The sequence below is a fragment of the Lithobates pipiens genome, unplaced genomic scaffold (genome assembly GCF_037356315.1).
Source record: "Lithobates pipiens isolate NorthernLeopardFrog02 unplaced genomic scaffold, aLitPip1_a1.2 Scaffold_106, whole genome shotgun sequence".
In the NCBI taxonomy this organism is placed as follows: Eukaryota; Metazoa; Chordata; class Amphibia; order Anura; family Ranidae; genus Lithobates; species Lithobates pipiens.
This window is the reverse complement of record NW_027507692.1, coordinates 96,781-122,011: the sequence shown is the minus strand read 5'-3', so window position 1 is coordinate 122,011 and position 25,231 is coordinate 96,781. Positions and strand designations below refer to the sequence as shown.

General features: G+C 54.0%; 1 protein-coding gene across 3 annotated transcripts in view; it reads left to right on the top strand.

Moving 5' to 3' along the window:
- The window catches only part of LOC143958445 (protein sel-1 homolog 3-like), a 235,941-nt gene that overhangs the window by 198,805 nt on the left and 11,905 nt on the right, over positions 1–25,231 (top strand). For all 3 annotated transcript variants that reach the window (XM_077467819.1, XM_077467818.1, XM_077467817.1), the window contains 2 exons: positions 906–1,033; positions 12,742–12,844. In XM_077467819.1, the coding sequence (XP_077323945.1) occupies positions 906–1,033; positions 12,742–12,844 (231 nt within the window). The remainder of the gene's footprint in view (positions 1–905; positions 1,034–12,741; positions 12,845–25,231) is intronic.

Sequence of the window (25,231 nt, the reverse complement as noted above, 5' to 3'; positions counted from 1 at the left end):
CTCTAATATACTGGGGCAGATGAGTTCTCTCTAATATACTGGGGCAGATGAGGTCTCTCTAATATACTGGGGCAGATGAGGTCTCTCTAATATACTGGGGCAGATGACGTCTCTCTAATATACTGGGGCAGATGAGGTCTCTCTAATATACTGGGGCAGATGAGGTCTCTCTAATATACTGGGGCAGATGAGGTCTCTCTAATATACTGGGGCAGATGAGGTCTCTCTAATATACTGGGGCAGATGAGGTCTCTCTAATATACTGGGGCAGATGAGGTCTCTCTAATATACTGGGGCAGATGAGTTCTCTCTAATATACTGGGGCAGATGAGGTCTCTCTAATATACTGGGGCAGATGAGGTCTTTCTAATATACTGGGGCAGATGACGTCTCTCTAATATACTGGGGCAGATGACGTCTCTCTAATATACTGGGGCAGATGAGGTCTCTCTAATATACGGGGGCAGATGAGGTCTCTCTAATATACTGGGGCAGATGAGGTCTCTCTAATATACTGGGGCAGATGAGGTCTCTCTAATATACTGGGGCAGACGAGGTCTCTCTAATATACTGGGGCAGATGAGGTCTCTCTTATATACTGGGGCAGATGAGGTCTCTCTAATATACTGGGGCAGATGAGGTCTCTCTAATATACTGGGGCAGACGAGGTCTCTCTAATATACTGGGGCAGATGAGGTCTCTCTAATATACTGGGGCAGATGAGGTCTCTCTAATATACGGGGGCAGATGAGGTCTCTCTCTCCAGAATCTATTCTAGAAAGGATCTCACTTGCTTTACAGTCTCGGGTTTGGAATGGAGAACTCTGAGCTCTTCCTTCCTCTGGATGGTGACACCGGACTGTCCTCAGGAGTCAGTGAATGACATTGGATTTGTATTATTGCAGGGTCTGTACAATCTGGGGGTCCTGATGGAAGAAGGGGTCTCCCTCCCCAACTCCACACTACGCAGACTTGGCTTCAACACTTCTGTCTGTGCTAACAACTTCACCATCATGATAGAGCTGTACAGAAGGTGAGAGGTCACCGGAGACTCTTCTCCTAACCCTGACCATAAACCTGACCCCTAACCCTGACCCTCACCCCTGACCCCTAACCCTGATCCTGACCCCCATCCTTAACCCTGATCCTGTACCCTAACGTTGATTCTGACCCCTAACGTTGATTCTGACCCCTAGCGTTGATTCTGACCCCTAACCCTGATTCTGACCCCTAACCCCGATTCTGACTCCTAACCCTGATTCTGACCCCGAACCCTGATTCTGACCCCTAACCCTGATTCTGACTCCTAACCCTGATTCTGACCCCTAGCGTTGATTCTGACCCCGAACCCTGATTCTGACCCCAAACCCTGATTCTGACCCCTAACCCTTATTCTGACTCCTAACCCTGATCTTGACACCCTAACCCTGATCCTGAGCCCCAACCCTTATGACCCCCAACCCTTATCATGACCCCCTATCCCTGATCCTGACCCTCATCCTTAACCCTGATCCTGACCCCTAACCTTAGCCCTGATCCTGAGCCCCAACCCTTATGACCCCCAACCCTTATCAAGACCCCCTAACCCTGATCCTGACTCCCTATCCCTGATCCTGGCCCCTATCCCTGATCCTGACCCCTAACCCTGACCCTGATTTTGACACCCTGACCCCTAACCCTGATCCTGACCCCCATCCTTAACCCTGATCCTGTACCCTAACGTTGATTCTGACCCCTAGCGTTGATTCTGACCCCTAACCCTGATTCTGACACCTAACGTTGATTCTGACACCTAACGTTGATTCTGACACCTAACGTTGATTCTGACACCTAACGTTGATTCTGACACCTAACGTTGATTCTGACCCCTAACGTTGATTCTGACCCCTAACCCTGATTCTGACCCCTAACCCTGATTCTGACTCCTAACCCTGATTCTGACTCCTAACCCTGATTCTGACTCCTAACCCTGATTCTGACTCCTAACCCTGATTCTGACTCCTAACCCTGATTCTGACTCCTAACCCTGATCTTGACACCCTAACCCTGATCCTGAGCCCCAACCCTTATGACCCCCAACCCTTATCATGACCCCCTATCCCTGATCCTTACCCTCATCCTTAACCCTGATCCTGACCCCTAACCTTAGCCCTGATCCTGAGCCCCAACCCTTATCAAGACCCCCTAACCCTGATCCTGACTCCCTATCCCTGATCCTGGCCCCTATCCCTGATCCTGACCCTCACCCCTGACCCCTAACCCTGATTCTGACCCCTAACCCTGATTCTGACCCCTAACCCTGATTCTGACTCCTAACCCTGATTCTGACCCCTAACCCTGATTCTGACTCCTGAGCCCCAACCCTTATGACCCCCAACCCTTATCATGACCCCCTATCCCTGATCCTGACCCTCATCCTTAACCCTGATGCTGACCCCTAACCTTAGCCCTGATCCTGAGCCCCAACCCTTATCAAGACCCCCTATCCCTGATCCTGACTCCCTATCCCTGATCCTGACTCCCTATCCCTGATCCTGACTCCCTATCCCTGATCCTGACTCCCTATCCCTGATCCTGACTCCCTATCCCTGATCCTGGCCCCTATCCCTGATCCTGACTCCCTATCCCTGATCCTGACCCCTAACCCTTATCCTGACCCCTAACCCTGATCCTGACACCCTAAGCCTGATCCTGAGCCCCAACCCCTATCACCCCCAACCCTTATCATGACCCCCTATCCCTGATCCTGACCCTCATCCTTAACCCTGATCCTGACCCCTAACCTTAGCCCTGATCCTGAGCCCCAACCCTTATCAAGACCCCCTAACCCTGATCCTGACTCCTATCCCTGATCCTGGCCCCTAACCCTGATCCTGGCCCCTAACCCTGATCCTGACCCCTAACCCTGATCCTGACTCCCTATCCCTGATCCTGACTCCCTATCCCTGATCCTGACTCCCTATCCCTGATCCTGACTCCCTATCCCTGATCCTGACTCCCTATCCCTATCCTTGACCCTGACTCCCTATCCCTGATCCAGACCCCCTAACCCAGATCCTGACCCTGACCATATCTCTGACCCTTGTAGAATATTACAGAATGTGAAATCCTCAATAAATGTAAGAGGGTGACTGTACATGGAATCTGATTGTATCACAATGTGCCTAATAATAAGAATGTGACTTTCTCTGTGTTCTCTGTACAGCACTGCGGTATATGTCACAGCTATATAAATGTATAATGATAATAGTGTGTGACTGTGGGGGAGGGGACGTTAGAGTGTACATTGTTGTTTATTAAAAATCTTACAAACATAATAAAAACATATTTACATATATACATAAATAAAAATATATATAAAAAAATAGCTTACATCAGCATAGCAAAAACAAAGAAAACAAAATATACCAATCTAAGCAAAAAAAAAACCCTCCCCCCACCTGAACACAGCCTCAGGCTAACAAACCATTACACATGTAACCCATGCATGCGGCTTTTTTTCAAAATCCAATCTTATATAAAAATCTAGGGAAAGTAAAAAGGACAGAAAGAAAAGCCGCACACCCAGAGACTGAAAGCAGCTACGGAGACCCGACATTCCTCCACACCTTTGTCCCCCGGCCACCACCCACCTGTCCTTCTCAAGACCCCCAATCTTCCCAACCTCACCCAGAATGTCGTGCACCACCACCACCCACCTGTCCTTCTCAAGACCCCCAATCTTCCCAACCTCACCCAGAATGTCGTGCACCACCACCACCCACCTGTCCTTCTCAAGACCCCCAATCTTCCCAACCTCACCCAGAATGTCGTGCACCACCACCACCCACCTGTCCTTCTCAAGACCCCCAATCTTCCCAACCTCTCCCAGAATGTCGTGCACCACCACCACCCACCTGTCCTTCTCAAGACCCCCAATCTTCCCAACCTCACCCAGAATGTCGTGCACCACCACCACCTCCCACCTGTCCTTCTCAAGACCCCCAATCTTCCCAACCTCACCCAGAATGTCGTGCACCACCACCACCCACCTGTCCTTCTCAAGACCCCCAATCTTCCCAACCTCACCCAGAATGTCGTGCACCACCACCACCCACCTGTCCTTCTCAAGACCCCCAATCTTCCCAACCTCACCCAGAATGTCGTGCACCACCCACCACCCACCTGTCCTTCTCAAGACCCCCAATCTTCCCAACCTCACCCAGAATGTCGTGCACCACCACCACCCACCTGTCCTTCTCAAGACCCCCAATCTTCCCAACCTCACCCAGAATGTCGTGCACCACCACCACCTCCCACCTGTCCTTCTCAAGACCCCCAATCTTCCCAACCTCACCCAGAATGTCGTGCACCACCACCACCCACCTGTCCTTCTCAAGACCCCCAATCTTCCCAACCTCACCCAGAATGTCGTGCACCACCACCACCCACCTGTCCTTCTCAAGACCCCCAATCTTCCCAACCTCACCCAGAATGTCGTGCACCACCACCACCTCCCACCTGTCCTTCTCAAGACCCCCAATCTTCCCAACCTCACCCAGAATGTCGTGCACCACCACCACCCACCTGTCCTTCTCAAGACCCCCAATCTTCCCAACCTCAGCCAGAATGTCGTGCACCACCACCACCCACCTGTCCTTCTCAAGACCCCCAATCTTCCCAACCTCACCCAGAATGTCGTGCACCACCCACCACCCACCTGTCCTTCTCAAGACCCCCAATCTTCCCAACCTCAGCCAGAATGTCGTGCACCACCACCACTCACCTGTCCTTCTCAAGACCCCCAATCTTCCCAACCTCACCCAGAATGTCGTGCACCACCCACCACCCACCTGTCCTTCTCAAGACCCCCAATCTTCCCAACCTCACCCAGAATGTCGTGCACCACCACCACCCACCTGTCCTTCTCAAGACCCCCAATCTTCCCAACCTCACCCAGAATGTCGTGCACCACCACCACCTCCCACCTGTCCTTCTCAAGACCCCCAATCTTCCCAACCTCAGCCAGAATGTCGTGCACCACCACCTCCTCCACAGGAAGGCAAACCTGACAGCGTGCATTCCATGTGAAGAAACGGCTAACTAGAAAAAGTGTCTCAAAATCAAAATCCCGATGTGTCTCAAAGGCTCCATACGACCACTCCGCACAACTCAAGCGGGAAAGGAAAGGGATACCTAAAGTCCCACCCACCCACTGATAGACTTCTATATTGAAGGGTCACTGAACCAAGAAGCGGTCCATTGTCTCCTCCGCCCTACCACACTCCACTCTTGGACAACCACGGTTCTCCGCAGAGCGATGCTTCAGCTTGTCCTGAACTGAAGGACTGAAAAATACCAGCCCACCCAGGCGGTTCCTCTGCCAGCATGTTAGAACAATTATGTTTCAAAAACAGAGAAAAAAAAACGCCACTGGGTTGACCACACCTAGGCCACCCATCCAGGTAGATTACAGACCTCTTAACGAGATTCAGTTTGTTCCCCCATAATAATTGGAAGAAACAGCTGTAGATCCTCGCATACGGAGACAAAACACAGACAAAGCCGACATGCAGAAATACCGGGATCAGATACGTTTTAATCAGGTCAATCCTTTCCCTGTAAGAGAGTTTCCAATCCTTCCAGCTGGCAACCTTGGCATCGGCATCTTGTAGCCTGCTTACCCAATTTGCGAGGCCATAATCACCGGAAACCAAATTTATTGCCTAAAACTTTAATTTCCTGTCGGGGGGTCTGGGAAGACATCCGGAAGCTCAAAGCCCTCGCCTTCCTCACCCATCCAAAAAAACTTCACTTTTATCCCGATTGATCTTTGAGCCAGATGCCTCAGTATACTGCTCCATCACTGAGACCATCTCCTCTGTCCCAGAGATGAAAACAGACACGTCATCAGCATAGAGAGAAAAGAGAAGAAGAGGGTGCACCGGCCTTGTGCATTATCCTTTGAGTATTTATTGAAAACATAAAAAAGCCACTCGCAAACGATCTCATAAAATCTTGCGATAAGACAGTAAAAGTAGTCATCAAATAGCAGCATCCGATACTCGACAAACGGGACTCTCCAGAGGTCGCACCATTCACTACCCGCTGACGCGTTTCGAGGGTACCAACCCCTCTTCCTCAGAGCTCAGTAGTGGGATCTCCTTCATCAGTCCCTGAATCATCGTCATCAGCATAGGCCAGGATACTCAGAGGAGGCTCACCAGGAATGCCCAAAGGCTGAAGGGATCGATTCCGAACGAGTATAGCAAAGGACACCCCCTGATGCACACCCGAGCCAACCTCAAAGGGCCGTTCGATTCAACCATTCACAAGCATGAAGTTTTCAGCCCCTCTGTACAAGGTCTTCAGCCAATCGATAAGCCCCCCTCCAGGCCATACTTGCCAAGAAGCAGCCACAGGTACTCATGATTCACCCGATCAAAAGCTTTAGCCTGATCCAATGCCAGCAAGTACTTTCTCCAGCCGGCGGCCCTGCACCACTCTCCCAGACAGATAACGCCTCTGAAGAAGTGCTTCTACCCTGAACCGAACAGTGCTGGTGTGGCTGGAAAGTAGATCGCCCGCTACAGACGATAAACGCCAGAAAATCATTTTTTCCAGTATCTTCCTATCAACATTGAGAAGGCTAATGGGCCACCAATTACCCTCTGGCAGAAGAATCACCCCAGATTGTCGCATTGCGGGAGAGACAGCGAAGTCTCTCTGACAGCCATTAAAAACCTCCCCCATGGAGATGTCCAAGACTCGGCATCTCTTCATTTCTACCTCAATAATCCGTCAACAGGAAAAAAGTACCGCAACTCCAGTATAAGGCTCGGCCGCAAGAGACCAGAAGGAGGGACCGCGCCTCCACGCCAGATGAATATCGGCCAAACTAGACAACTGGGTCTCTTGCAAAAAGAATATATCAGCATCAAACCTGCTGAGCAAAAATAAGGCCGTGTTACGAGCACTTAGGCCGCGTACACACGCGCGGACTGTTCGCCCAACCTTGTCCGCTGAACAGTGTTTGGGCGGACAGTCCGCTCGTGTGTGGGCTTCAGCGGACAGTTTCAGCGGACAGTTGGATGAACAAGGTTTTTCGGAAATTCCGAAAAACTGTCCGCTGAAACCTTGTTTCAGCGAACAGTCCGCCCGTGTGTAGGCTTGTTCGACAAACTAAGTTCCGCGCATGCTCAGAAAGGATTTACACGCCGAAAGTTATAATGCAGTGTATAGGACGTCGTATTTTTTGTCCCGTCGTACGTGCCGTTCACGTCATCGCGCACGGTTTCAGCGGACTGTTCGTTCGTCGTGTGTGGCCATGTCCGTCCATGCTAATTTTGAGCGGACTGTTTGCCGAAACTGTTGGACGGACAAAGTTGGGCGAACAGTCCGCCCGTGTGTACGCGGCCTTACTGATTTTATGCTGGCGACATTAATGATCAAAGGAGTGGGGACCGCCATCAGGATGATTGAGGTATACGTTTCTTAGTCTGGAGACCCTACACGCTTCCATGTCCCTTGTCATTCCTCCTCCATAGAAATCGCCGACTCACCACCAGAAGAACCTCCATCCTCCACCTCATAAAGCACCTCAAAAGCATTTGCCACCTCCACCCTCCTAGGTTTGGGAGCTTTGACATCCCCCTTCCTTCTCCACCTCTTACCCTTTTCCTTTTAGCCTCCAACCATTCTATATCCTCATTCGATAATCCCAATGGCAGAACCCCCTCCCCCTGGCCCCCAGGAGCCAAAACCCCCATTTAACCCCTCCCCCCCACATCATTCACCCCAACTTCCACATCTTTAACCCTGACTTCTACATCAGTTCCATTGCATTCTGCACCAGCCACTCTCATTCCCTTCCCCTCCCCCCCTACCATCATATAATCCATCACTCACTCCACCCCTCAGTGTCTGCTCACCTCCAGCCACACTTCTTCCATGCAGAGGAGGAGGTATTGGCAATACCATACACACTGGTCCAGCACCCTCCACTGCCTTCACTACACTAGAAGAAACAATAGGTGCAGACACAAACTTGATAACCACACTGACGGGGGGACACTGACACCAAAGACTGGGGGGACACTGACACCACAGACTGGGGGGACACTGACACCAAAGACTGGGGGGACACAGACACCACAGACTGGGGGGACACAGACACCAAAGACTGGGGGGACACTGACACCACAGACTGGGAGGACACTGACACCAAAGACTGGGGGGACACTGACACCAAAGACTGGGGGGACACTGACGCCACAGACTGGGGGGACACTGACGCCACAGACTGGGGGGACACTGACACCACAGACTGGGGGGACACTGACACCACAGACTGGGAGGACACTGACACCAAAGACTGGGGGGACACTGACACCAAAGACTGGGGGGACACTGACGCCACAGACTGGGGGGACACTGACGCCACAGACTGGGGGGACACTGACACCACAGACTGGGGGGACACTGACACCACAGACTGGGGGGACACTGACGCCACAGACTGGGAGGACACTGACACCAAAGACTGGGGGGACACTGACACCACAGACTGGGGGGACACTGACACCACAGACTGGGGGGACACTGACACCACAGACTTGGGGGACACTGACACCAAAGACTGGGGGGACACTGACACCACAGACTGGGGGGACACTGACACCACAGACTGGGGGGACACTGACGCCACAGACTGGGAGGACACTGACACCAAAGACTGGGGGGACACTGACACCACAGACTGGGGGGACACTGACACCACAGACTTGGGGGACACTGACACCACAGACTGGGAGGACACTGACACCAAAGACTGGGGGGACACTGACACCACAGACTGGGAGGACACTGACACCAAAGACTGGGGGGACACTGACGCCACAGACTGGGGGGACACTGACGCCACAGACTGGGGGGACACTGACACCACAGACTGGGGGGACACTGACACCACAGACTGGGGGGACACTGACGCCACAGACTGGGAGGACACTGACACCAAAGACTGGGGGGACACTGACACCACAGACTGGGAGGACACTGACACCAAAGACTGGGGGGACACTGACACCACAGACTGGGGGACACTGACACCACAGACTGGGAGGACACTGACACCAAAGACTGGGGGGACACTGACACCACAGACTGGGAGGACACTGACACCAAAGACTGGGGGGACACTGACACCACAGACTGGGGGGACACTGACGCCACAGACTGGGGGGACACTGACGCCACAGACTGGGGGGACACTGACGCCACAGACTGGGGGGACACTGACGCCACAGACTGGGGGGACACTGACACCACAGACTGGGGGGACACTGACGCCACAGACTGGGGGGACACTGACACCACAGACTGGGAGGACACTGACGCCACAGACTGGGGGGACACTGACACCACAGACTGGGGGGACACTGACACCACAGACTGGGGGGACACTGACACCACAGACTGGGGGGACACTGACCCCACAGACTGGGGGGACACTGACCCCACAGACTGGGGGGACACTGACCCCACAGACTGGGAGGACACTGACACCACAGACTGGGAGGACACTGACACCACAGACTGGGAGGACACTGACACCACAGACTGGGAGGACACTGACACCACAGACTGGGAGGACACTGACACCACAGACTGGGGGGACACTGACACCACAGACTGGGGGGACACTGACACCACAGACTGGGGGGACACTGACACCACAGACAGGGGGGACACTGACACCACAGACAGGGGGGACACTGACACCACAGACTGGGGGGACACTGACACCACAGACGGGGGGGACACTGACACCACAGACGGGGGGGACACTGACACCACAGACTGGGGGGACACTGACACCACAGACGGGGGGGACACTGACACCACAGACGGGGGGGACACTGACGCCCCAGACTGGGGGGACACTGACACCACAGAGGGCCTCACAGACACAGATTCTGACGGGACAGAGACACTAAGATCCTCTGGTACAACCTCCACCAACCCAGACTTCTCTATCCAGACTTCCAGACAAGAATTCCTCCACTAGCTCAGGCTTATTGTGCAAAGCCTCAGGGCACCGACTATAAGGGTGACCAACCTTATCACATATTAGAGCTGCACGATTAATCGCCAAGAATCGTTATCGCAATTTTTTTTCTTCCCCATTGTGATCTTGACAAAAGTGTTTCACGATTTTTGCTATGCAAAGAATTCTCTCTGCTCTTCTGAAGCCACAGCCCTGAAAAGAAAGGAAAAAAAAAAACAGGCAGTCTGCCAAGAATCACAATATTCTTTAGCAGTGGAACTAAGTATAAACATTGTAACAATGTGTCAAAGGAATAGACTTCCTGTGTAAGTGAGGAAAGTTTAATCACTTAAACACTAAAACTTTTTTCTGACATTTCTTGGTTTCAAGATAAAATCCTTTTTGTTTGCTAGAAAATTACTTAGTGCCCCCAAACATTATATTATACTTTTTTAGTAGAGACCCTAGAGAATAAAATGGTGGTTGTTGCAATATTTTATGTCACACTGTATTTGCGCAGCGGCCCTTCAAATGCAATTTTTTGGGGGAAAAATTACTTTATTTAATAAAAAAAAAAAAAACTGACCAGTAAAGTTAGCCCAATTTTTTTTTTTTTTTTTTTTTGTATAATGTGAAAGATTTTACATTGCGAGAATCATGAGAGAATTGAGATCTTTTTATTCTAAGCAAAAAAGTCATGATTATCATTTTGGCCAGAATCGTGCAGCTCTATCACATACAACTATGTTACATTTAATAATGTTACAGTCCCTTGCCAGATGCCCCCAGTTCCTGACACAGAGAACACTGGACAGAAAGAGGAGAAATGCCCCTTGACTCCACATTTATGGCACAGCTTAGGTTGACCAGGGTAGAAGATGGTACTCCTATCTCTACCAATAAAGGCAGAGGAGGGCAAATGCTGGACCACATTCCCACACACACTCAACCTCACCGACCCCCCCACCCGTCCACATTCCTCTATCATCCACACTCTTTTTTAGGGGACACAACGTTTCACCAAACCTTAACTAGACTCATAAATCCTCAGAGGGTATAGACTCGTTCCTTGTCAGGATAGTCACATTCTTTATCAAGGGCTTTTGTGAGATTACCTTAGGGACACCCCCCTTCCAGTCCGGCCGGCCCCTATATACATGTTCAAACCGCTCCCAAAACAGATCCAGTGATTCTGGATGCACAAATGACAAATCATATTCAAAGGAATCAGCCGGAATGATGAGAGCGAAAATAATCCTCTGCCTTAAATCCTATGGCTAGGATCTTATCTACAACCACCCTCCTGATAGGTGGAATACCTCCTCCTTCCCACCTGAGCTGTACCACAATCCTGCATTTAATGGAAGGTGTGTTAGGTGAAAGCCGCACAACTTGCTCTCTTTCACCTAGGAATCTCTGCAATCAGGTTTGATAATTTACCCGCCACCTGATCCTCCCTCCTCCCCTCCAGAATCGCAGTACCGCTCACCATAGTCCCAGAAGTACCACAATTACCAGCAGTCCCGACATCAGGTAAAGTCTTCTGTTAAGAAAAACATCAGCTACTTTAGCGACCATACGGTTCTCCTGCTCTGCAGTGTTATTGTCCATATGGGGTTCCTGGTTCCTTGTCCTCACAACCAGCAGGAACATTTTTCTCTGGATTCCCACCATCTCCTCCTGCATTCCCTGCTGATTGCAAGGATCCATTGACAGATGCAGTCACGTTCTCTGTAGCAGTAATCACAGGAATGCCATCCATACACTGTGAGAGATTCTCAGCAAGCACTCCTTTACCATGATCCTCATCTGATGAGTTGGTGCCACTCAAGGGAGATTCCATTTCTGTAATGGCGTGCAGCAATCTGCCATTTTTCTCAACCTCCCCCTGAGATGATCCAGGCTGCTGGGGAGGGAGGGGGGCAGATACTGACTCAGACACGACAGATCCTGAGACAGGGGTAGTGTGAAGCCACTTCCTTACCCCCTATCCATACTCTCGCCATTGTTCTGGCATCCACCCTCTGGCTGGTACTCGCACAGGCACTCTCCTTCGTCTGTTGGAATCTCTCTTCATTCTCATATTTTTCTCTAAATGCACCACTGCTTTCCTTCAGAGAAGCAACCAGCTTCTCCTGCTTCTTCAATGCCTCCTCCAGAGACTTTAGCTTGTAGTCTTCCCTCCTACTGCTTCCAGACTTACTGTGCAGAGATTTCTTTTTCCTGAAATCTGCTTTCAGAACAGCAAGTTTCTGTTCCTCCTTGGTAATATGGAGAAGTCTGTTCACCACTTTATCCTGGAATGCTGATAAGGACTCCCTTTGCATGGGAATAGGCCCAGGATCCAATGCAGCATGAGGACATGGTGTAGGCCTCAGTGCCTCAGGATAGCCTCCACCTTCATCTTCCCCATCATGGTTCATGCTTGCCTGGGAAAGCAGGACAGGCTCCAGGATTGCTGCTTCTCTCAGCTGAGATCCCAGCAGAGTGAGCCAACAGCACTTTGCAAAACAGCACCATCTGGTGGTGAAGCTCCTCTGGTGCAGAGACTGGTGTGATTTTGGAGAGGGAGGCGAGCATTAGAGTGTAAGCTCCTCTGGTACAGAGACTGATGTGATTGTTGGAGGGGGAGGGGTGGGCATTAGAGTGTAAGCTCCTCTATGATAATGCAATGGTTGTATGTGTTGAATATGACATGTGAACGTGTTGTGCAGATGTCGGGATCATGAGAAGGAAGACTCGTATGTCCCGTGTAGTCTGGCACTCCTGAACGCTCATCTTCTCTATGTCTGGACGTTTCATGGTTCCGTCCTGAAGGTAAGCTATCATTTTCCTGAACGCTAGAGATATGCTGAACTGCCCGTGATTTGGGGGACTTCAAAGACTTTCAGATTCTAAACTGCTGAAATCAATGGAAGTCAAATCTGTAAATATGTATATAGAGCAGCGGTCATCATCCCTGTCCTCAGGGCCCACTAACAGGCCAGGTTTTCTGTATTACCTCGGGGGAGGTGCAGACTGGAATACGGCAATCACTGAGCAGCAAATGGGATCACCTGTCATGTATTTCAGTTATCCTGCAAACCTGGCCTGTTAGGCCCCTTTCACACGGATGATCCGTTCAGATCCGACTGTCAGTTTTTCAGGAGGACCTGAACAGATGCTCCATAGAGGTCTATAGAGCATCGGATGTCAGCGGTGGCACGTCCGCTCGCATCCGACCCGCTCCGATCTGAAAAAGTCTGACGGAGGAAAAAGCTATTTTTCCATCAGTCATCGGATCGGCTCGGGTGACACTACGGTCCCTCGTCACCCGATCCCCCATAGGGGAGAGCCGCGCTGTGACAGGTCCGTCCCTCCGCAGTGTACAGAGACCGCCCTGTCCTCTTCCTGCCCAGCGGAGATCGCTCCGGCCATCCCCTGCTGTGCAAGCGGATATCCACGGGGCAGATTATCACTGATCCGCCCCGTGTGAAAGGAGACTTAGTGGGCCCTGAGGACAAGGTGATGGCCACTGATATAGAGTGTGGAGGTGTTGGATGATCTGGTGCTCTCTTTGTTTCCTTTGCAGAGATTTGCTGTCACTTCCTCCATTATGATAAGGGGTCAGAAGTTCTCGGCTCTGTACCCCCGCTGTGCCCATTATGAGGGGGTTCCCACCATCCCTGTGCCGAGTTCCCGGGTCTGTACACCCGCTGTGCCCATTATGAGGGGGTTCCCACCATCCCTGTGCTGAGTTCCCGGGTCTGTACACCCGCTGTGCCCATTATGAGGGGTTCCCACCATCCCTGTGCTGAGTTCCCGGGTCTGTACCCCCGCTGTGCCCATTATGAGGGGTTCCCATTATCCCTGTGCTGAGTTCCCGGGTCTGTGCACCCGCTGTGCCCATTATGAGGGGTTCCCACCATCCCCGTGCTGAGTTCCCATGGCTGTACACCCGCTGTGCCCATTATGAGGGGTTCCCACCATCCCTGTGCTGAGTTCCTGGGTCTGTACACCCGCTGTGCCCATTATGAGGGGTTCCCACCATCCCTGTGCTGAGTTCCCAGGTCTGTGCACCCGCTGTGCCCATTATGAGGGGTTCCCACCATCCCTGTGCTGAGTTCCCAGGTCTGTGCACCCGCTGTGCCCATTATGAGGGGTTCTCACAATCCCTGTGCTGAGTTCCTGGGTCTGTACACCCGCTGTGCCCATTATGAGGGGTTCCCACCATCCCTGTGCTGAGTTCCTGGGTCTGTACCCCCGCTGTGCCCATTATGGGGGGGGTTCCCGCCATCCCTGTGATGAGTTCTTGGGTCTGTACACCCGCTGTGCCCATTATGAGGGGTTCCCACCATCCTTGTGCTGAGTTCCCGGGTCTGTACCCCCGCTGTGCCCATTATGAGGGGTTCTCACCATCCCTGTGCTGAGTTCCCGGGTCTGTACACCCGCTGTGCCCATTATGAGGGGTTCTTACCATCCCTGTGCTGAGTTCCCGGGTCTGTACACCCGCTGTGCCCATTATGAGGGGTTCCCACCATCCCTGTGCTGAGTTTCCGGGTCTGTACACCCGCTGTGCCCATTATTTGGGGTTCCCACCATCCTTGTGCTGAGTTCCTGGATCTGTACCCCCGCTGTGCCCATTATGAGGGGTTCCCTCCATCCCTGTGCCGAGCTCCCGGGTCTGTACACGCGCTGTGCCCATTATTTGGGGTTCCCACCATCCTTGTGCTGAGTTCCCGGGTCTGTACCCCCGCTGTGCCCATTATGAGGGGTTCTCACCATCCCTGTGCCGAGCTCCCGGGTCTGTACACCCGCTGTGCCCATTATGAGGGGTTCTCACCATCCCTGTGCTGAGTTCCCGGGTCTGTACACCCGCTGTGCCCATTATGAGGGGTTCTTACCATCCCTGTGCTGAGTTCCCGGGTCTGTACACCCGCTGTGCCCATTATGAGGGGTTCCCACCATCCCTGTGCTGAGTTTCCGGGTCTGTACACCCGCTGTGCCCATTATTTGGGGTTCCCACCATCCCTGTGCCGAGCTCCCGGGTCTGTACACCCGCTGTGCCCATTATGAGGGGTTCCCACCATCCCTGTGCTGAGTTCCCCGGGTCTGTACACCCGCTGTGCCCATTATGAGGGGTTCCCACCATCCCTGTGCTGAGTTCCCGGGTCTGTACACCCGCTGTGCCCATTATGAGGGGTTCCCACCATCCCTGTGCCGAGCTCCCGGGTCTGTACACCCGCTGTGCCCATTATGAGGGGTTCCCACCATCCCTGTGCCGAATTCCCGGGTCTGTACACCCGCTGTGCCCATTATTTGGGGTTCCCACCATCCTTGTGCTGAGTTCCCGGGTCTGTACACCCGCTGTGCCCATTATGAGGGGTTCCCACCATCCCTGTGCTGAGTTCCCGGGTCTGTACACCCGCTGTGCCCATTATGAGAGGTTCCCACCATCCCTGTGCTGAGTTTCCGGGTCTGTACACCCGCTGTGCCCATTATGAGGGGTTCCCTCCATCCCTGTGCCGAGCTCCCGGGTCTGTACACCCGCTGTGCCCATTATGAGGGGTTCCCACCATCCCTGTGCCGAATTCCCGGGTCTGTACACCCGCTGTGCCCATTATTTGGGGTTCCCACCATCCTTGTGCTGAGTTCCCGGGTCTGTACACCCGCTGTGCCCATTATGAGGGGGTTCCCACCATCCCTGTGCCGAGTTCCCGGGTCTGTACACCCGCTGTGCCCATTATGAGGGGGTTCCCACCATCCCTGTGCTGAGTTCCCGGGTCTGTACACCCGCTGTGCCCATTATGAGGGGTTCCCACCATCCCTGTGCTGAGTTCCCGGGTCTGTACCCCCGCTGTGCCCATTATGAGGGGTTCCCATTATCCCTGTGCTGAGTTCCCGGGTCTGTGCACCCGCTGTGCCCATTATGAGGGGTTCCCACCATCCCCGTGCTGAGTTCCCATGGCTGTACACCCGCTGTGCCCATTATGAGGGGTTCCCACCATCCCTGTGCTGAGTTCCTGGGTCTGTACACCCGCTGTGCCCATTATGAGGGGTTCCCACCATCCCTGTGCTGAGTTCCCAGGTCTGTGCACCCGCTGTGCCCATTATGAGGGGTTCCCACCATCCCTGTGCTGAGTTCCCAGGTCTGTGCACCCGCTGTGCCCATTATGAGGGGTTCTCACAATCCCTGTGCTGAGTTCCTGGGTCTGTACACCCGCTGTGCCCATTATGAGGGGTTCCCACCATCCCTGTGCTGAGTTCCTGGGTCTGTACCCCCGCTGTGCCCATTATGGGGGGGGTTCCCGCCATCCCTGTGATGAGTTCTTGGGTCTGTACACCCGCTGTGCCCATTATGAGGGGTTCCCACCATCCATGTGCTGAGTTCCCGGGTCTGTACACCCGCTGTGCCCATTATGAGGGGTTCTTACCATCCCTGTGCTGAGTTCCCGGGTCTGTACACCCGCTGTGCCCATTATGAGGGGTTCCCACCATCCCTGTGCTGAGTTTCCGGGTCTGTACACCCGCTGTGCCCATTATTTGGGGTTCCCACCATCCTTGTGCTGAGTTCCTGGATCTGTACCCCCGCTGTGCCCATTATGAGGGGTTCCCTCCATCCCTGTGCCGAGCTCCCGGGTCTGTACACCCGCTGTGCCCATTATGAGGGGTTCCCACCATCCTTGTGCTGAGTTCCCGGGTCTGTACCCCCGCTGTGCCCATTATGAGGGGTTCTCACCATCCCTGTGCTGAGTTCCCGGGTCTGTACACCCGCTGTGCCCATTATGAGGGGTTCTTACCATCCCTGTGCTGAGTTCCCGGGTCTGTACACCCGCTGTGCCCATTATGAGGGGTTCCCACCATCCCTGTGCTGAGTTTCCGGGTCTGTACACCCGCTGTGCCCATTATTTGGGGTTCCCACCATCCTTGTGCTGAGTTCCTGGATCTGTACCCCCGCTGTGCCCATTATGAGGGGTTCCCTCCATCCCTGTGCCGAGCTCCCGGGTCTGTACACGCGCTGTGCCCATTATTTGGGGTTCCCACCATCCTTGTGCTGAGTTCCCGGGTCTGTACCCCCGCTGTGCCCATTATGAGGGGTTCTCACCATCCCTGTGCCGAGCTCCCGGGTCTGTACACCCGCTGTGCCCATTATGAGGGGTTCTCACCATCCCTGTGCTGAGTTTCCGGGTCTGTACACCCGCTGTGCCCATTATGAGGGGTTCTTACCATCCCTGTGCTGAGTTCCCGGGTCTGTACACCCGCTGTGCCCATTATGAGGGGTTCCCACCATCCCTGTGCTGAGTTTCCGGGTCTGTACACCCGCTGTGCCCATTATTTGGGGTTCCCACCATCCCTGTGCCGAGCTCCCGGGTCTGTACACCCGCTGTGCCCATTATGAGGGGTTCCCACCATCCCTGTGCTGAGTTCCCCGGGTCTGTACACCCGCTGTGCCCATTATGAGGGGTTCCCACCATCCCTGTGCTGAGTTCCCGGGTCTGTACACCCGCTGTGCCCATTATGAGGGGTTCCCACCATCCCTGTGCCGAGCTCCCGGGTCTGTACACCCGCTGTGCCCATTATGAGGGGTTCCCACCATCCCTGTGCCGAATTCCCGGGTCTGTACACCCGCTGTGCCCATTATTTGGGGTTAATTTTGTTTATTGAAAATCTTACAAACAACAACTTATATACAATAAAACCATAATAAATAAATAAAACATATTTACAAAATAATTGAATATGACTATACAAAACAAGAACATAATAAATGGTGCAAACCAAAAAGCATACAACATAATCCCTACGGGAGAGCCAGACTAAGGAACATCACCATCACCATGCATGGAACCTTCTATAGAAACGGAGTGGGAACTGCCATTAGGGTAGTTGGGGCAGACGTTTCTTAGCCTGACTACTCCCTCTCCCTGGAGAACCAGCACGCTTCGTTGCACCCTGACACTCATCATCCATGGAGGACGCTGAACTGAACGAGTCCCAATCATCATCATCATCATCATCTGACAGGACCCCAAACTTATTTTCTACATGCAAAACCTCAGGACTTAAGGTAACTGCACCTCTTTTCTTCCCCTTCCTTTTGCCCCTCTTCCTTTTATCCTCCAACCACTCCATATCATCCTTGGACAAATCAGAGTCAACAACCTCCCCACACCTATCCTCCCCCCCACTCTCCCTTCCCTTATCTACCACCAGGCCAGCCTCTTCACCATCCACCCCACTCCTCTGCACCCCATGACCCTTAACAGAGACCCTGCAGCGTCGGGGGAGGGGGACTGGCACCGCACTTAATGCACCAGCCTCAGCACCTCTTGCTGCCTCTGCAATTTTAGAAGACACAGAAGGATAAGACACAGAAGGATTGGACACATTCTTGGCAACTGAAACCTTACCCACAGACTGGGGAGACACAGACACATTGGGTATGGGCACAGACTGGGGAGACACATTGGGTATTGGCACAGACTGGGGAGACGCAGACACATTGGGTATTGGCACAGACTGGGGAGACACAGACACATTGGGTATGGGCACAGACTGGGGAGACACAGACACATTGGGTATTGGCACAGACTGGGGAGACACATTGGGTATTGGCACAGACTCAGATGGGATCACAGGCCCTCCAGCTGATGAGCTCTGAGCATCCTCCATGTCCAGACGGAAAAACTCTCTCATGAGCTCAGGCTTGTTGTGCATTGCCTCAGGACACTGACTGTAAGGATGTCCCACTGCATTGCACAGATTACACCTGATAATATTACAGTCCTTTGCCAAATGTCCTATACCCTGACACAGAGAGCACTTCATCACTGGACAGGAGGATGCAAGATGCCCTTTATCTCCACATTTATTGCAGAGCTTTGGCTGGCCCGGGTAGAAGATGGTCAGCCTGTCCCTCCCCAGGAAAGCTGAGGATGGCAGATGCTGCACAACATTATCAATGACTTTTAATTTCAGCTGCACAGACCATCCCCCTGTCCATATTCCCCGATCGTCCAAAATCTTTCTTAGGGGGCTCAGGACGTCCCCATACCTCCTCAACCATACAGTCAGATCCCCTTGTGGTATGGATTCATTGCGCACAAGTATTGTCACCATTTTAATGAGGGGCTGGCGTGAAACAAGTTTGGGGATGAGCCCTTTCCAGTCCGGCAGGCCCCTACACACATGTTCAAACTTCTCCCAAAATATGTCCAAAGACTCGGGACGGATAAAGGACAAATCATATTCATAGGAACCTGCCGGACTGATCAGGGCGAAGATATCTGCAGGCCTAAACCCCATCTGCAGGATTTTATCCACCACTGTCCTCCTATGTGGGGGGTTTCCATCACCTTCCCATTTCAATTGTACAACATTCCTCCTTTTAAACAGGGAGGAAGATAGAACATCCCCATGCTCCTTCCCTGCTTGCTCCCCCTTCCCAGAACTTGTGGCAGCAACACCAGCATAAGTTTTTCTTCCAGCTTTTGCAGTCTTGTCCTCAGATACATTCAAACCTGCTGGCCGAGAGTCTGAATCAGCTGGGATAGCAGTCTTCTGATTAGCAGGACCCACCCCCTCCCCCGAACACTCAGCTTCAATCCTGGGAGCCATCACAGTCTTGGCTGCTGCAGACTCCTGGAGAGTTGTAGTACTACTGCTCCCAGCATCTCCTCCACCATTCACAGGAACAGCCGCTGTGCCTGGTCCAGGCAAAGTCTCTGTATTGTCCATGGACCTCTCTGCAGACTGAAGCTGACAGTTATTTATTGCTTGCAGTACATTGTCTATGGGTCTGGGCTGACTGTCTGTAGCACTACAACCCTCAGCAGGCCCATTGTTATTAAAGATCCCACCATCCTGCACACACATTGTACCTGCACCTGCTCTCTCCACAGGTCTTTCTTCCACAGGACTAGGAATGGTGTCCATCTTCTCCTCACCTTCCTGGGGAGCTGAATCTGGACTGGCCTCTAGTTTATTGATCACATCCAACATGTCAGAACCTTCATCCTCCGGCTCAGATGTTCCATATTGCTGGGGAGGGAAGGGGACAGAGGCCTCCGCCATTGAGGGCTCAGCAGGTGTCTGAGGTGTTGAAACACTGGGCTCATCCTCCGGGCCCACTTTCTCACTCTCTGCTGACTCCGACTTTACTTGCATCTCCTCACAGGTTGGATCACCTTCCATGCAGGACGCGGCTCTTCTCCTCATGCGATTAAATCGCTCCTCATTCTTATATTTCTCTTTAAAAATGCCACTGTTCTCCTTCAGAGAGCTCACCAGCTCTTTCTGCCTCTTAACAGCTTGCTCCAAGTCCTTCAACTCAGGCCTCAGAGCTGACCTCCTCTTGCTGTACAATTTGGCACAAACTTGCTTTTTCTTCCGAAATTCAGTCATCAACATCAACAATCTCTCCTCTTCTTCCTCAATCTGCTTCAGCTTCCCAACAATCCTCTGTCTAACGGCAGGCAGGGACTCCTCACTCCTTTGGCAAGGCCCAGAATCTTCCACAGGCCTAGCCAGGGGACCCCCGCCAGGGTCCTCCCCAGGATCCAGCATCCCTCCTGGGGCAGAGGAGTAACTCTAGCCCCTGGTCTCTGGAAGCACAGGAGCAAAGGAACTAGCAACCTCTCACCTCACTGTCAAGGAGAGGAATGGCAGTTTCCCACCATCCCTGTGCTGAGTTCCTGGGTCTGTACACCCACTGTGCCCATTATGAGGGGTTCCCACCATCCTTGTGCTGAGTTCCCGGGTCTGTACACCCGCTGTGCCCATTATGAGGGGTTCCCACCATCCCTGTGCTGAGTTCCCGGGTCTGTACACCCGCTGTGCCCATTATGAGAGGTTCCCACCATCCCTGTGCTGAGTTTCCGGGTCTGTACACCCGCTGTGCCCATTATGAGGGGTTCCCTCCATCCCTGTGCCGAGCTCCCGGGTCTGTACACCCGCTGTGCCCATTATGAGGGGTTCCCACCATCCCTGTGCCGAATTCCCGGGTCTGTACACCCGCTGTGCCCATTATTTGGGGTTCCCACCATCCTTGTGCTGAGTTCCCGGGTCTGTACACCCGCTGTGCCCATTATGAGGGGTTCCCTCCATCCCTGTGCTGAGTTTCCGGGTCTGTACACCCGCTGTGCCCATTATTTGGGGTTCCCACCATCCCTGTGCTGAGTTCCTGGGTCTGTACACCCGCTGTGCCCATTATGAGGGGTTCCCACCATCCCTGTGCTGAGTTCCTGGGTCTGTACACCCACTGTGCCCATTATGAGGGGTTCCCACCATCCCTGTGCTGAGTTTCCGGGTCTGTACACCCGCTGTGCCCATTATTTGGGGTTCCCACCATCCCTGTGCTGAGTTCCTGGGTCTGTACACCCGCTGTGCCCATTATGAGGGGTTCCCACCATCCCTGTGCTGAGTTCCCGGGTCTGTACACCCGCTGTGCCCATTATGAGGGGTTCCCTCCATCCCTGTGCCGAGCTCCCGGGTCTGTACACCCGCTGTGCCCATTATGAGGGGTTCCCACCATCCCTGTGCTGAGTTCCCGGGTCTGTACACCCGCTGTGCCCATTATGAGGGGTTCCCACCATCCTTGTGCTGAGTTTCCGGGTCTACACCCGCTGTGCCCATTATGAGGGGTTCCCATCATCCCTGTGCTGAGTTCTGGGATCTGTGCACCCGCTGTGCCCATTATGAGGGGTTCCCACCATCCCTGTGCTGAGTTCCCGGGTCTGTACTCCCGCTGTGCCCATTATGAGAGGTTCCCACCATCCCTGTGCCGAGTTCCCGGGTCTGTACACCCGCTGTGCCCATTATGAGGGGTTCCCACCATCCCTGTGCTGAGTTCCTGGGTCTGTACACTCGCTGTGCCCATTATTTGGGGTTCCCACCATCCCTGTGCCGAGTTCCCGGGTCTGTACACCCGCTGTGCCCATTATGAGAGGTTCCCACCATCCCTGTGCTGAGTTCCTGGGTCTGTACCCCCGCTGTGCCCATTATGAGGGGTTCCCACCATCCCTGTGCTGAGCTCCCGGGTCTTTACACCCGCTGTGCCCATTATGAGGGGTTCTCACCATCCATGTGCTGAGTTCCCGGGTCTGTACACCCGCTGTGCCCATTATGAGGGGTTCTTACCATCCCTGTGCTGAGTTCCCGGGTCTGTACACCCGCTGTGCCCATTATGAGGGGTTCCCACCATCCCTGTGCTGAGTTTCCGGGTCTGTACACCCGCTGTGCCCATTATTTGGGGTTCCCACCATCCTTGTGCTGAGTTCCTGGATCTGTACCCCCGCTGTGCCCATTATGAGGGGTTCCCTCCATCCCTGTGCCGAGCTCCCGGGTCTGTACACCCGCTGTGCCCATTATGAGGGGTTCCCACCATCCTTGTGCTGAGTTCCCGGGTCTGTACCCCCGCTGTGCCCATTATGAGGGGTTCTCACCATCCCTGTGCTGAGTTCCCGGGTCTGTACACCCGCTGTGCCCATTATGAGGGGTTCTTACCATCCCTGTGCTGAGTTCCCGGGTCTGTACACCCGCTGTGCCCATTATGAGGGGTTCCCACCATCCCTGTGCTGAGTTTCCGGGTCTGTACACCCGCTGTGCCCATTATTTGGGGTTCCCACCATCCTTGTGCTGAGTTCCTGGATCTGTACCCCCGCTGTGCCCATTATGAGGGGTTCCCTCCATCCCTGTGCCGAGCTCCCGGGTCTGTACACGCGCTGTGCCCATTATTTGGGGTTCCCACCATCCTTGTGCTGAGTTCCCGGGTCTGTACCCCCGCTGTGCCCATTATGAGGGGTTCTCACCATCCCTGTGCCGAGCTCCCGGGTCTGTACACCCGCTGTGCCCATTATGAGGGGTTCTCACCATCCCTGTGCTGAGTTCCCGGGTCTGTACACCCGCTGTGCCCATTATGAGGGGTTCTCACCATCCCTGTGCTGAGTTCCCGGGTCTGTACACCCGCTGTGCCCATTATGAGGGGTTCTTACCATCCCTGTGCTGAGTTCCCGGGTCTGTACACCCGCTGTGCCCATTATGAGGGGTTCCCACCATCCCTGTGCTGAGTTTCCGGGTCTGTACACCCGCTGTGCCCATTATTTGGGGTTCCCACCATCCCTGTGCCGAGCTCCCGGGTCTGTACACCCGCTGTGCCCATTATGAGGGGTTCCCACCATCCCTGTGCTGAGTTCCCCGGGTCTGTACACCCGCTGTGCCCATTATGAGGGGTTCCCACCATCCCTGTGCTGAGTTCCCGGGTCTGTACACCCGCTGTGCCCATTATGAGGGGTTCCCACCATCCCTGTGCCGAGCTCCCGGGTCTGTACACCCGCTGTGCCCATTATGAGGGGTTCCCACCATCCCTGTGCCGAATTCCCGGGTCTGTACACCCGCTGTGCCCATTATTTGGGGTTCCCACCATCCTTGTGCTGAGTTCCCGGGTCTGTACACCCGCTGTGCCCATTATGAGGGGTTCCCACCATCCCTGTGCTGAGTTCCCGGGTCTGTACACCCGCTGTGCCCATTATGAGAGGTTCCCACCATCCCTGTGCTGAGTTTCCGGGTCTGTACACCCGCTGTGCCCATTATGAGGGGTTCCCTCCATCCCTGTGCCGAGCTCCCGGGTCTGTACACCCGCTGTGCCCATTATGAGGGGTTCCCACCATCCCTGTGCCGAATTCCCGGGTCTGTACACCCGCTGTGCCCATTATTTGGGGTTCCCACCATCCTTGTGCTGAGTTCCCGGGTCTGTACACCCGCTGTGCCCATTATGAGGGGTTCCCTCCATCCCTGTGCTGAGTTTCCGGGTCTGTACACCCGCTGTGCCCATTATTTGGGGTTCCCACCATCCCTGTGCTGAGTTCCTGGGTCTGTACACCCGCTGTGCCCATTATGAGGGGTTCCCACCATCCCTGTGCTGAGTTCCTGGGTCTGTACACCCACTGTGCCCATTATGAGGGGTTCCCACCATCCCTGTGCTGAGTTTCCGGGTCTGTACACCCGCTGTGCCCATTATTTGGGGTTCCCACCATCCCTGTGCTGAGTTCCTGGGTCTGTACACCCGCTGTGCCCATTATGAGGGGTTCCCACCATCCCTGTGCTGAGTTCTGGGATCTGTGCACCCGCTGTGCCCATTATGAGGGGTTCCCACCATCCCTGTGCTGAGTTCCCGGGTCTGTACACCCGCTGTGCCCATTATGAGGGGTTCCCACCATCCCTGTGCTGAGTTCTGGGATCTGTGCACCCGCTGTGCCCATTATGAGGGGTTCCCACCATCCCTGTGCTGAGTTCCCGGGTCTGTACACCCGCTGTGCCCATTATGAGGGGTTCCCTCCATCCCTGTGCCGAGCTCCCGGGTCTGTACACCCGCTGTGCCCATTATGAGGGGTTCCCACCATCCCTGTGCTGAGTTCCCGGGTCTGTACACCCGCTGTGCCCATTATGAGGGGTTCCCACCATCCTTGTGCTGAGTTTCCGGGTCTACACCCGCTGTGCCCATTATGAGGGGTTCCCATCATCCCTGTGCTGAGTTCTGGGATCTGTGCACCCGCTGTGCCCATTATGAGGGGTTCCCACCATCCCTGTGCTGAGTTCCCGGGTCTGCACTCCCGCTGTGCCCATTATGAGAGGTTCCCACCATCCCTGTGCCGAGTTCCCGGGTCTGTACACCCGCTGTGCCCATTATGAGGGGTTCCCACCATCCCTGTGCTGAGTTCCTGGGTCTGTACACTCGCTGTGCCCATTATTTGGGGTTCCCACCATCCCTGTGCCGAGTTCCCGGGTCTGTACACCCGCTGTGCCCATTATGAGAGGTTCCCACCATCCCTGTGCTGAGTTCCTGGGTCTGTACCCCCGCTGTGCCCATTATGAGGGGTTCCCACCATCCCTGTGCTGAGCTCCCGGGTCTTTACACCCGCTGTGCCCATTATGAGGGGTTCTCACCATCCCTGTGCTGAGTTCCCGGGTCTGTACACCCGCTGTGCCCATTATGAGGGGTTCCCACCATCCCTGTGCTGAGCTCCCGGGTCTTTACACCCACTGTGCCCATTATGAGGGGTTCTCACCATCCCTGTGCTGAGTTCCCGGGTCTGTACCCCCGCTGTGCCCATTATGAGGGGTTCCCACCATCCCTGTGCTGAGTTCCCGGGTCTGTACACCCGCTGTGCCCATTATGAGGGGTTCCCACCATCCCTGTGCTGAGTTCCCGGGTCTGTACACCCGCTG